The 14,222-nt window shown below is 37.5% G+C and overlaps 1 protein-coding gene across 4 annotated transcripts in view; it reads left to right on the top strand.

Moving 5' to 3' along the window:
* Positions 1–14,222, top strand: part of LOC120767072 (guanylate cyclase soluble subunit beta-1) — a 106,191-nt gene that overhangs the window by 9,674 nt on the left and 82,295 nt on the right. For all 4 annotated transcript variants that reach the window (XM_040092933.1, XM_040092931.1, XM_040092930.1 and 1 more), the window contains exon 3: positions 1,030–1,103. In XM_040092933.1, the coding sequence (XP_039948867.1) occupies positions 1,030–1,103 (74 nt within the window). The remainder of the gene's footprint in view (positions 1–1,029; positions 1,104–14,222) is intronic.

Here is a 14,222-nt window from a genome sequence, read left to right as displayed (position 1 = left end):
GAATTAATAAGTAAAAAGATATTGCGGGAAAAACTGAAACAATTGGCTTCATAAATTCAATGGAACATACAGTTATTTACACGTTGTGCAAAGCGAAAGCTTTGATTTATCCCTTCTTGATTTTCCTAAAACATACATACTTAAGGTTAGAACACGTATAACTCACGTTAGGAATTTTCTCATAAACTTCGAGTTCTTCTGAATACGCGTTATCCGTCGCGCTTTTCAATTCTCAGCCGTAAAAAAACCGCTAGCAAGGTTAAATTAAAAGCTGCCAGGCGGCAATCCATTTTCGGTTGAGTGCGCCTCAAAGCGGTCCAACCAACACCTGCTTTTATGTGCCCAGTGGTGTGAAGATGAAGATCCTTATCCGCTCGGCGTGCACGTTGCACGAGATCCCTACCGTTGGAAGTCCAGCAACACAAAGGGTCAAGCATGACCGTGTCTATGGGAAGGAAAAGTGTGCCTCACACTTTGAATGGAGCTCGTAGCAGCGCAAATGCAATACCATTGGATAAAGAAAATTACATCAGTTAAGTGAAATATGATGCGAAATGGCGAAAGTCATAAGAGAAAAATAAAAACTCTGGCAGCTGCCACATTGGATTCCATGCCGCCTACTTGACGCAAGCTGGCGCTGCTGCCGCAAAATTTATTTGATTCCGCTTGGAATGGGGAAACAGTTTTCCTTTTTTGTCATTTGCGTTCGTATGTCTGTATGTATGCACATAATTATATGCCATTAGAATTTCAGTTCTCCTTGCATTCGTTTCGCATTCACACTTTTGATAAATTAATTAATTTTCCACAGACACTCTGAGTGGCTCACTGCTAATGTTGTTGTTGTTGTCGGCCCACTTTTTCAAACCACCCCACTAAAGCGAGATCCTGCATACACATACACACACAAATTGAAATTCTTGAAACTTTTCATTTCGCCTAGTTTTTATACCACACTTATTTGCCTAAGAGCCGCTTCTCCTAGTGCCTTATTAAAAACAAATGTATATTTTCTCCCCTACTTTTCAGTATGGATTCGTTAATTACGCCTTGGAGCTGCTTGTGCTGAAGAACTTCGGTGAAGAAATATGGGACCAAATAAAGTAAGTAAATTCCGTCAGCATCTCTCTACTCACAAATAATTTCAGTTAAACCGTGCCAAGCATATGGGTTGAGGGGGTTTGTGCCAAGGTGTGAAGTACTTGGCCCTTAAAAGTGTCGTTATGAGTTTTCTATTATTATAAAACCATGGATCGAAAATTTTCGGTATGCGTCAATATTTTAAGTTATTATTTGTTGGAATTCAAAAGAAATTTCTCCAATAAATGTTTAAAGATAAAACAAAAAACTTCAAATTTATAGGGGAATATTTGACATCATTCGAAAGAACATTGTTTGCCATTTATTTATTGAAGATTACAGATATCTCTTTCAAATGTTGGTCGCGACTGCGTCTCGTTCGAGCATTTCGATTGGTAATTGACGAATGACACACGTGATGTTTTTCTCCAAAGCCTGAATAGAACCGGGATTATACCCTAGGCTTTAGTTTTTACATATCACCACAGAAAAAATCTAACGGTATGATATCACACGATCTTGGTGTCCAATCGACCGGCTCAAAACGTGAAAATATCTACTTACCAAAGTGTGCTCTCAATATATATTGATTGATTGATGCGATGTGTGAGAAGTGACGCCGTCTTGTTGAAACCAAATGTCTCCAAGATCACGACCTTCAATTTTAGTCATCATGGCGTGATAATGGTCGCCATTGACAGTTACGTTCTCACCGGCATTATTTGTGAAGAACCGTTTTTTTATGAAATGACAGCTCTTGAATATCGGCTGGTTGCTCTTCGTCCAAAATGCGGCATTTTTGCTTGTTTATAAGCCCATTGAGCCAGAAATGGAACTCATTGCTAAACAAAATTGGCTCGAAAACGTCGGATCTTCTTGAAATGTTTCAAGAGCCCATAGATCGAAGCGATGTCGCTTGGGAAGGTCGAGCGGCTTCAGTTTTTGCACAAGCTGTATTTTGTACGCTATCAATTTAAAATCTCGACGTAAAATGCGCCAACGGCGTTCCATACTCGTACGTCAGACCGACTTGCTGCAAACGGCGCTGAATCGACTCTCCACGGTCTTCGTGTAAACTCTTACCTACGTCTGCTATATTTTCTTCACTGCATGCTAGACGTGGTCTATTCGGTCGAATATTACCCAATAATGAATGAATAGTTCCCTCAGTATATGCGAAACACATTCTTTACGGAACGTGTATTTGTGAACGTTGTTCAAGTGTAAGTCTTTCCATGATGAAATGCCAAACAATACTGAACAAAAATAACGCGACAGCCTAACACCACTCACGCGTGATCTGTCAAAAAGAAGGTATTGAAAAAACTACCTCTATTTGCATCACCCTATAACAATAATAGAAAGAATCTCACAAAGTAGCTTTAAACCGGATAACTTCTGTAAAGTTCACTATTAATCTTGGTAAATGAAATTGTCATAGCTCAGACTTATTATTTTAATTTCAAATGATGATAAAATAATTTGAAATAGAATAAAATGTAAATCACCCGTCTTTAAGAAGAGAATTGACACACATATCTTTTTGAACCACTCAAACTCTCTTTGAAAGGTTTGCGGTTATTGCTGCAGTTTCTTTTTGGCATTTATGTCATGTAGCCCAGACGGCTGTCATTTTGCAGTGAGAATTCTTTCTATATTTTTCCATTTAATTGGCAATATTTAAAACTAAATTCAAGCTGAGTATACAAAACTTGCTTTAAGCTGTATTTTAACCAAAGAAGTTAGATTGCCACGAGCTCTCGACCACCTGCCCACTTATGATAATGTAAATATGGTATTCATTCGTATACTTCCAAGTAGTGGAATAATGAATCAGACTAAAGAATGTGATTACATTTTATGAAGAAATTGACATGGCAACCACATGCTTTCAAGTAGATGGAGTTCTTCCCCTTCAATATACTATCGTTCCTAAAATGCAAGATGACGTAACATCACTTTTCATAAGTTTACAAGCGAAGGAAAAACGATATAAAGAGACCACTCATATTGAAACAAAATTTGATTTTTCGTTATAAGTTACATATTGGTTACATCTGACCGCGGAAGCTCAACATTTTATGCTACATATATGTATATAGTATGATGTAGTGAATCATAATAAATAAAAAACTCAATTTTGATTTTTTTGATGTTACGTTGTTCTGTTTTTTGGGTGACGATACATATATATTTATATATACATATATTTTACATACATTATTCGAGTAGAAATTGACCAGCTTGAGGGATTCTACTGCGTAGGCGCAATTTCATTTTGGCTTCTTCGTGATTTCTGCATAATTTATCACACTTTTCCATAAATTCAGAAATATTTTGTCCGTCTGCAGGCACACCGGCTTTTGTGGCATTGCTGATTTTGCAAACTAGCAACGGAAATCGGAGTATTCGCATTTACTTTTACACTTTTATCTTGCTTTTTTGGATACATGTATGTGTGCGCACAAGTGTAAGCATATTTTCAGAGAATATATTTATGACAATCTTTACATTTCCCAATTATTGCGAAAAGCATAAAAAGAAGTGGCACTTGTTAATGTTTGTATGGAATTCAGAACAAAAACTCGGCGCTTTCCTTTGCACTTAAATTTCTAAAAATATTTGAAATAACAAAAAAGTTTGAGAAACTTTTTCATAATGCCCATTAAAGCACGAGGGTGTCCATTAAAAGCATTACCAGAGGTGTGTAAAATATCCACATCAAACCAAACTTTTTGCGGTAGCTCTCGGCTTTCAAGAGAAATATAGTTAAAGAAGAAATTATACCCAAATTCGTTGAGAGTTAGAGAAATGGGAGTTTTATGAATATGAAATGCATTCCAATTAACTAATGAAGACTGCCTTTACGACTTTTACGTCAGTGACATAAATTTTATGAAACTGAATGAAAATTAAACAAAAGCATAAAGGTAAAGAAAGTTTCATTATCCGTACATCTTTGCAAAACTATGAATTGTTTTTGAACTAACTTTTTGCTTTCATAAAAATCCTGAACATTGTGCTTTGCAATACAATTTCGTAGACTCTTGAGAGTGGTCAATTGGGCTTGAAGTTGAAACGATTATGAAACCCCACTAAACGCAAGCAGGCATAAGCAAAACAACATATACTTCTGAGGAAGATGGGTCACACTGCGTATAAGTAACATCAGTGTTTTCAAGACCAAACTGTGTACTTGTTGCAAACTTCGCTTGTACAAATTCGCATATGTAGATATATAGTATATGTATGTTTTACGTGCTTGTGCTGACTATGCGACGCTATTAATTTGCTTTCGGTTTGACTAAGGGATAATCCGCAGCAATTCCAACAAACGGCAGCAGCAAATAAACTGCAGCGCTTAAGTACGAGCAATGAACTGATAGATTTGCGCCGTCACAAACACACACTGCTTTTCCGCCACACATACGTGCACACTTCGGGCTTTTTCGCATTTGTGACGAAGTTCTTGTCATTCGCATTTTGGTTGGTTGCTGCTCAAGGCATGAAATTGCTGCCATAAACACGTTTTCTGCCGGCCGACCTGACGCGCAAGATCTACTTATGTATTATTTATATTTAGTTTTGTATTTATGTAAGCAGGAAAGGTGGCTTTAGTTGGCCAATACAATTACCTGGTCGTCTACTTGGAGATCTCCACACACATATGTTTATTTGGGCAGTGAAAGTAAATATTATTTCACCGGGATAGAAGCGATAACGTGCCAGAGTAGTATGTTCGTTTTGCACACTTATTTCCAGTAAACAAGTTCATTAAGAGAGCAGTGCACACATATTTATGACGCGCACACTTTAATAAATATTTATTGAATATAGCTATTCTTTCCCTGCTAAATTGAGGTTTCTGCGTGTACCAGTGAAAGCGAAAATATATTTTCAATTACATAATTGTCTACGCCTAGTTGGCTTACCAAATTACGGCCCATGTAGATGGCAGAGCAATAACGGGAGACTATAATAAGCTTGCGATTATTCATAGAATTCTCTGTGAAGATTAATTATTGTATTCGTTGGTCATAACAATATGCAGAATCTTGAATTTTTGGGTTTGAGGGGTTACGTCTTGGTAGACCAGTCTTTAATTAACGCTGCGTCTGAGGTTGTCATAAGAATAGAACGAGAAACGAGAGTTCTCAGTATCTAGAGGTGAACAATTCAATAATGAATAAATTTCGATTGGGCTTTTGCAAACCTTTAAGAAATCCCGAAAAAGTTAAGCGTTTACATAACATAATTGGAGCAATAATATTATTAGCTTGGTTACCTTGGTGTATATTAGCCGCATGAAGATGCAAAACGGCGTGGGTTCTAAACATTTCAACGAACATATACACACACACGCACGTATACTTAAGCACAGTTTTATGAATATGCAGCTTCAGTAAGCATAAATTGTGAGAGTGAGAGTAGAAAAACGTATGCCCAGATTTATGCCGTTTGAAGGGCGGGTAACGGTTATGTTTGCGCAAATGTTTGTCCAACATCCGGACTCACGAGACTTCACATCCGGAATGCGAAGAAAGTGGAAAATTTTGTGTTAGCAAGGCAGCCGCGTGGCTCCATCGTGCACATTTATCATCATAAAGGTATTTGCTGTTTTATGAATTATTTTTTGTGTTGTGCGGAGGGCAAATATTCTACAGCTTACGCGGTCGCACACTCAAATCGGCTTAACTAAAAGACAAATAAATTCAGATCAACGACTTGCGAAATTTTAGGGAAGTAGTTAGAAATCCATTCCTCCTGAGCAATGTGGGCAAGTGGCATTAGGGGTGTGTTATTGGCCGGAGTGAATATAGGTAGGTTTGAAATTTTTTTCCTCAGTGTCTTCTGATATTTTACTATAAATTATCAATAATAAATCAACATAAACAACGCCCGGCCAATTAAACACTTTTGAATATATAAATTTATGGCCACAATATTTTATATGCTTCAATTACTAAAGCGAAGCATATAAAATAAACACATACGAGGACATGGAAAGTTTTGCGCTCGCAAAAAAGTTTCTTTGCATTTTTTATAACTTTTATCTTTCGAATTTTTTCACTTCGCCAAATTGCACTCGGCTTGCAGCGGCTTTTATGTTCAGCCACCCGCGCTCGCTCTCACAGAGTAATATAATATTATTTTACCGAGTTTGCCTTTAGTGGTCGCGGTGAACACATACACAAACATACGTGGCAACCACATTTTTTCGGTATTTTTTGTTGTGTCACGAGAAGTTTTCACTAGTCACATGTTGTGTGCTTCACATGACAAAGAGAATTTAAAGTCATGCCGGCAGATAATGTGTCACATTCAAGGACGAGCCCATTTTCGTTTTATTATTCTTACTCTGAATTTATGTTACATATGTATGTATATATTTGAGTGTGTAAGAGCTTTTGTGTTCAAAAGGTAATTAAACAGTAGACTGTGTAAGAATGGAGGAGAATATTTGGTTCATAAACTTGGAAAACAATATGCCGAAGCCGAATACTCTTACAAAACTCAAGCTAAATGAAAAGTTCAGTCTTTTTACCGAACACACATGTGTCACACCACTTCCGATTTCTTTGAAGAGTTATAAGAATAATCTAAATTTCGCTTGTTCATAAAAGTCTAATCTGATGCTTCTGGAAAGTACCGTTGCTATTCAGAGAAAAGAAATAAATTTACAGTTAGTACAAAAAATTACTGAATAATGATTGTGAGATATAGTATATAGGTAGTCGAAAAAATCTTTTCGTATTTTGACAATAGATGTCGTTGCAGTTTTATATCTCCAGGGCTACCAATCACATTGTGTCATACCATAAATTGTTGGAAAGATGAGATATTAAGCTTCATTTAACCAAAAAATTAAATTCAGGGAACTTGAAAAAAGTTACAGCTGTTCAAAAGTGAGTAAACATAATGAAGAAATTCGTTATATTTTGAAATTTTTTATAAAAAAGGCAAGAGTGTCACGCAAGCCACCAATGAAATTTGTGAAGTTTACGGAGTTTACGATGCTGTGTCAGCTCGTGTAGCACAACAATGGTTCGCTCGCTTCCGTTATGGAAATTTCGATCCGTGCTCTGGTCAACCTATTCTTGAAAAAGTCGATGAAATTATGGAAAATATTGACCAGGACCGTCACATAAGCAGCCATGACATCGCCAAGGAACTTAACATTCATCATCAAACGGTTTTGAACCACATGAATTGTCTGTGAAAAATAGTGGACCGATTTACTGTCAAGAACTGGTGAGACTGAAGCAGAAATGATTAACAGAAATGGCTTTGGCTTCCATCAGGACAACCCTAGACCACACACATCTTTGATGACTTGGCAAAAACTGGAACAGCTTGGCCGGGAAGTTGTGAAGCATCCACCATATAGCCCTGACCTTGCACTATCGAACTACCATTTGTTTCGTTCAACGCAGGACCCCTTAATGAAGTAAAGTCTTGTGAAAATTAATTGTCGCAGTTTTTCGCCGAGAAACCAGAAAAGCTTTACACTGATGGAATAATGTCTCTAGTGGAAAAATGGAAAAAATTGGTCTACCAAAATGGTACGTATTTTGTTAAAGTTCTTTATAAATATAAAAAAATAAGTTGAAGTTTGACTAGAGATACGAAAAGCCGTTTTCGACTACCATAAATAAAAGCTTTACCTCTTCGCATAATTAAATGAAATCACTCACAAGAAAGGTAAAATCGCCTAGATAACCAGACAAAAAAATTGCAAAAGGGTTTCCTATACAATTTGCAAACATTATATATTACTAATCTTCATTCATCTCATCTAAAATGTCATTAATATAAACTCAACCGGATTTTTGAAAATCTTTGTCTTATTCTTTAGCATGTTGCGAGTGTAAAAAAATATAGTTATGGGAATGCACCTAAGTTTGCAAGGAATCATAAAATATAAAAAAAAAATCCAAAGTTCGTTTTCCAAACGATTAAACTTAATAATGCAAAAAGCAAAGGACCATTAACATTTTATCATCAGGAATGTTACTTTTGTATCGCATATACCCACATACTTCACCCTTAAAACGTGTGACACTAGAATGTTCTTGAATAATACGTGTTCAATAACTTTCACAGTTACAAAAGCAATTTTGGCGAACAACTGTGAAGTGAAGTTTTTAGTGCTGTCACAAACACCAAGCTGGAGGTGGGGATCTCACCAAAGTGCATCCACGGTGAAGAATGCCAGTGCCAGGCATTGCAACTCTTTAAAAATGCACGAGTGTCGCCTGCCATGCTGTGTGTGGGTGTGTGTGAAAGCGCCGTGCGCAAACCCAATTAAATTTTTCCCGTACAAACTGCACTTAAAACTTTAATTTAGTTGTGCGCACGTGGCACGTGGTCCGAGGGCACTGCCGGGCTTTGTGGACATATGTTTATACTGCAAGGACATTCGCATATATGAGCATGTGTGCATGTGTTTGTTGAGGTGGCAGCTCTTCACAAAAGCAAACTTTTAATTGCTGCAACACATCGTTGACATGATGTAATGCCGTTTGAGTGCAGTTTTGCAATAATTTTTCTCGTGCCCGCCTTGTGCTGGAAAGTAAATCATTTTCCAAACAACACAATGTCCGCCGCACTTTTTCAAGCACATAATTGCACATAACGGACGCACGACCGTCCATGCAGCGAGGAGGTGGTGACTTTCCACTTTACAGCGCATTGCACAAGAAAGCTGGTGAATACTGGTGAATATTTTAAAAACAATTATAACTGTAAAGTGCTGTGACATATGTCGCCATAATTTTGAGGCTTTTAATCCTAATTTGCCTGTTGTCCACACATACAGACACACACAATGACACGGGCGGTCATTCATTTTATGCGGTGTATGTGCGTTGAACACTTGTGTGACTGCTTTGTTGTCTTTGTAGTTGTTTTCAACAGCTTAACGGCTTATAAGCACATTATTAGAGGCGCACATTGCCTTCCGCCCTTATTTGCTTTGTCGGTTTGAATTCATTCATATGCATAAAGTTGCTGCTTTTCTAACACACAGCAATCATAACAGCAAACAGTGCGGAACACAGCCGACAAACAGTAGATTGCGATTTGCACATATTCGCTGCATGTGTAATGGTGCACCGGAATCAAATTCAATCACTAAAAGTGCAGTCTGCAAGCTTTCGAGTGATTGGATGGAGCACATACCCATACGCACACATAAGCACGCGGGCATAGCAGCTTTGTTTGTGTGCGTGTGTGCGAGGCTGGGCCACAGCTCATTAATGTAAGTGGACGCTCGGACGGACGTTGTTAAAACCTTATCACGATGGCAAAGCAATAAACGCACCCGCCCCCACACACAAACCCTTTATTCACGAACCCAATAGCAGTGCCTTAGCATGTGCTCACAAGTAGCTTAGGCACTCGAGAGTTTGCTAGAATTTAAGATCCTGATAGAGGGGCGCACAGTTCGCTTGGAGCTTACTTTGGTAGGCTTACCTCAGGTGGATAATTGTGGGCCGAAGAGTGTAATTATGGTACCAGATCTGTTGTTTTCTGTTTCTAATTCTATGCTTAAGCAAGTAGGGAGGGCGAAGCTCAAGCGAAAAGCAGTCTTCGTGCCATTTAGTACAGATGACTGTTTAAAACGAGCAAAGCAAATATTGCCATAAATTCATCACAACTATTATAGCGAAGCAGTTCAATGAGAAAGAATTACAGCTGAATTTGTGCTTATTTATTGTTAGGGATTTCCCAACAATCCCAATTAATTAAATACGAAAATGGCAAATTTTGAAAACAATATTTATTTCGTGCGTGTGTGTGTGAGTTCAGTGTTAAACGGCGTTTTCGATTGCCTCATTCACACACACACAGGTAATCTCAATAAAATGCGAAATTATGAAAATTATTATGCGACCGGGCAAATTATTGATGGAGTTTGTACACTTTCATTTCCACTGTGGGAATACACTGCGTATGAGCAATATTAATTACGCGCCCATATTGATGAATATTGAAGCAGCGTTTCGTACCAGATTATTGCAATGAATGAGGAGAATTTATTGAATTTTTGCAAATTAATTGTTTAAGCCACACATCCGACCGCATTTCACGTTGGCTTTCCAATGTTCGTGGCAACTTTTATTTACAATGCCCGCAAATATACATACTTGCGCTTACACGCGCTTATAAATAGAACTTATACATTCATGGGGACAAAAATATACAACTCAATAGTCTCAAGTGTTAAATGAGTTTTTTCGAAGGCTAACTTTCCGAAAATACAGGTTCACCCAGTTACAGCCCAAACATACAATGTAAACAGTTATCGTTAATGCCTCGCGAAACTTGCTAATATCGCGCTCCCCTTGGTACAAATACTTTGGCATAAATTCAACAACTTATTTAGGAAATAGTTGCGACCATATAAGAGGAAGTCCGCCTACAGTTACTCTAAATAATGAGTTTAGTGGTGCGAAGGTCACCTTCATTACAAAACTTTCTAAGAGACAAGTGGGCAGACACAAAGAGCGGATTACTCGAAAAAATATCGGCATTTTATTACAATAATAAATACATTGCTTCTCTTGGGTGATTTCATTCAATATACCGGTAACCCCAACCCAATTATCAAGCGAGCACGCAATGTTCCAAGTAATTATCATCACTTTAACCTTTATCGCTCCCACTCTCTGCCGAAATGAACAATTTTTTTCTGTTGCAAAACGGTATTTGCAATTAGTCATTTATGACCAATACAATTGTGCTACATAAATCATCATTGGAAAATTGAGATCACAAATTACATCATACAAGTATATATTCTTCAACAAATTATTTATTATTGGGTATTCGAAAAAGACTTTTCGTATTTCTAATCAAACTTCAACTTAATTTCTTTATATTCATAGTAATAAATAAAAAAATGAACAGTTATGTACCATTTCTGTCGACCACTTTTTGTCATTTTTAAGCTAGAGACATGATTCTCTTAGTGTAAAACCTTCATCAGTGTAAATCGAAATTTCCAGAACAGAGGCGAACGAACCATTGTTGTGCTACACGAACTGATACAGCATCGTCTCCGTAAACTTAACAAATTTCTTTGGTGGCTTACGTGGCATCCTTCCCTTTTTTATACATAACTCAACTCATAGCGAATTTCTGCATTATTTTCACTCATTTTTGAGCAGCTGTAACTTTTTTTCAACTTCCCCGAATTTAAGTTTTTTTTTACTAAATAAAGCTTAAAGTCTCGCCTTTCCAACACTATATGGTATGACACAATATCATTGGTAGCAGAGGAGATATACTACTTTAACGACGCCTATTGACAAAATACGAAAAGACTTTTTCGACTGGTCAATATTTAGGTTATGACATATGTACCTTCAACCCCAACCCCGAAATTAATGGGATATATAAGCAATTTAGTTTTACAACCACCTCATCAAAATGTAGGTTTGAGCTATGTATAGTAAGTAAACTAATGATCGACTCATTTGGAATCGGACATTGTTGGAACTTTCGAACGAAGTATTCTCTCGCTCACTAAAATGGCCTGCCTTGAATTTTATTTCCACCTGCGTTTACCGGAACTGTATCATGAGCTTTTCATCATCCAACTATTCTAAATAAATAACATAACCAGAAATTTTTTTTGAGAAATTAAACAAACTAGATTAGATTTTAAATTGCTTGTGACCGCTCTGATTAAACTTTCAAAAGTTCATTTCAGATTCAAGCCAAATCATTCGCATATTGATGGACTTGCACTGAGCCCCGTTACTAATTCTTTCACAATTCTATTAAGCACATGCTTCGTTTCCGGTTGTCACTTTCTAATTCCTTTTGCTGGCATGATTGATCATGAGCAATCCATCATTGTGAATGGTTTATCAGACGGCTAAGAGCAAGAACGAAATAATAACGTTATACAACTGTGTGATATTGTTTGTGGCTTAAACGTTGATACATATTTAATGTTGTCGACACATATGTACCACGACAAAAACACGTAACCTTCCAGCGTACAGCTGTCAATGTCTCTCGGCATTGCGTTTATGCTAAGGGATAGGCGAGCATTAGATGAATTCAAATTTCACTCAAATGTAATATATTTGTAAATATGTGTATGTTCATGATAGCGCAGAAAGTATGCACGAAGTCGTCAATTCTTTTTTTGTTTGCTTGTTATTGGAGCGTGATTCAAAAATAGTTATAATTGCATTAAATTTAAATCGAAGAAGACATTGCCAAGGAATTTCATGCTTGAACCGATTATGCACTTCCGAAGAAAAAACTCATATTTACTCTCTTATTTATTGAGGGCAAACACACAATATTCATCAATCGTCTTGTATTGGCCATTAAGTACAAGGCGGCAGATTCACAAAGTGCTTTGACCAAAGTGTCAACAGTTCATAAAGCGCGCCCCGCCGCAGTATGAAGGCATGTTCGCATATTAAATTCGTTTTGCCGATATGTAAAATGCCGAACGTGTTCATAATGTTAAGCATAAAGAGATGGATGGGGCCAGCAGCCCCAGAAGCTATCAGGGCCAGCTATTTAATCTCGCCCTCGTAATGAAAACACCCACATGCACGAGTAAGCCTCACGAATTCAATACACATTCATTACATGTGGGTGTATGGATCGAATGTAATCGTATGTTATTCCGCTTTGCAACTTTTATCGAAAACTCATCGTGAAAGTTCGAATGCGGTTGAATTGACCCCAATCAGTCAACGCCGAAAACGCTGAATAGTCGATTTAACTTTTGGTGATTTTGGTTTGCCGCAAGCAATCGAGGAGAAACGATTTCTTGGTCTCCATCGGTTCACATAACAAAGGAGGAACTTAATGAAAGGGTGCAACAATAAAGGCATATCACTCGAATATTCCGTAAGCACGCCATTTTTTTTTGACAGAGCGGCACTACACAGATACGAGATATGAACGTTGTGAATTGGTGGTTTTCCTGAAGATTATTTGCTGCTTTTCAGGGGTTCATTATTATCGACCCTGCAAAGTGAATCACGATAACGCAACTTCCGAATCTGCCTAAAGTAAACTAAAACTCTCATTCAAGTTGAAGTTGAAATTAGTTTACTTCTTTTACGCGTTTTCGTCAAATACGCATAGTGTGAGTACTGTCTGTTCGAACCCCGAAAGCCTCGTGGCCCACTTCTGGCTTTAATGCACCTAAGTATGTAAAATTTCTGTCGTTTTTGCTTTCAATTCTGTTATTCGCTTGTAAAATGGAATATCGCTGTTACGTAGTGAAACACCCTTCTTCATAGCATTAATTCTACTCTCGGATGAGAATGGCAATTTCGAGAACGTGTAAATCTATGCAACAGTAGCATTAAGCTGAAGGCCATAAGCCGTTAACGAAACTCCCCATTGCCAATACGAAAGTCGAAATTTCATCTAAGATATCAATAGAAGTGTATATATATGTATGTATGTAGCATATTTTTTATATACGCAACAGTTCGACCCATACATTCCGCAAAGAAACCACTGCTGAACCTCTGCGGTTTCTAAAATTTCACAAATCGAGTAATATTTAAGTAAAGCATAAAAACGGTTCCAAGATATGATGTTTCGGAATGTAGATTTAAGCCACTATTCACATTATGTTCCACTTAAGTGGCAACATATCCAACAAAAAACTTTGAGGCTTTCTCTACTCAGCGCTAGGAAACTGGTTAGACATCAATCGGGAATCGAGACTCGAAGATATCTTAGTAATTACTTATAAATCATATACTCAATTCAACTCGCTCAAACCCATCTATGTATTCACGTACATATGTATGTCACATCAATTGTGTTAACAAATCACATGTATCGTAAAAGCGTAGGATGTTATATTATAGTAAATTGATGTTTGGTTGAGGCAACTCAATTAGTCACTCGAAGCGAACGCAGCCCTCATTACCAAGCACATACATCCGCATGCAAGAACAATTGTATTTGCTATTTGTGAGTGTTTGTATGTGTGTCCATCGCTAAGTCAGAAGCAATTAACCTCGTCTAAGAGATGTGTCCTGTGTATGCAACGGTGGGCCAAGAATAGATTGTACGAGCATTCTCTCCTCAGACCTTGACATCTTTGTGGCTGTGTGCATGAAAATAGCCGTATCAAAGTCAATTGA

The sequence above is a fragment of the Bactrocera tryoni genome, chromosome 1, assembly GCF_016617805.1.
Source record: "Bactrocera tryoni isolate S06 chromosome 1, CSIRO_BtryS06_freeze2, whole genome shotgun sequence".
NCBI lineage: Eukaryota > Metazoa > Arthropoda > Insecta > Diptera > Tephritidae > Bactrocera > Bactrocera tryoni.
This window is presented reverse-complemented; position numbering and strand designations above follow the sequence as displayed.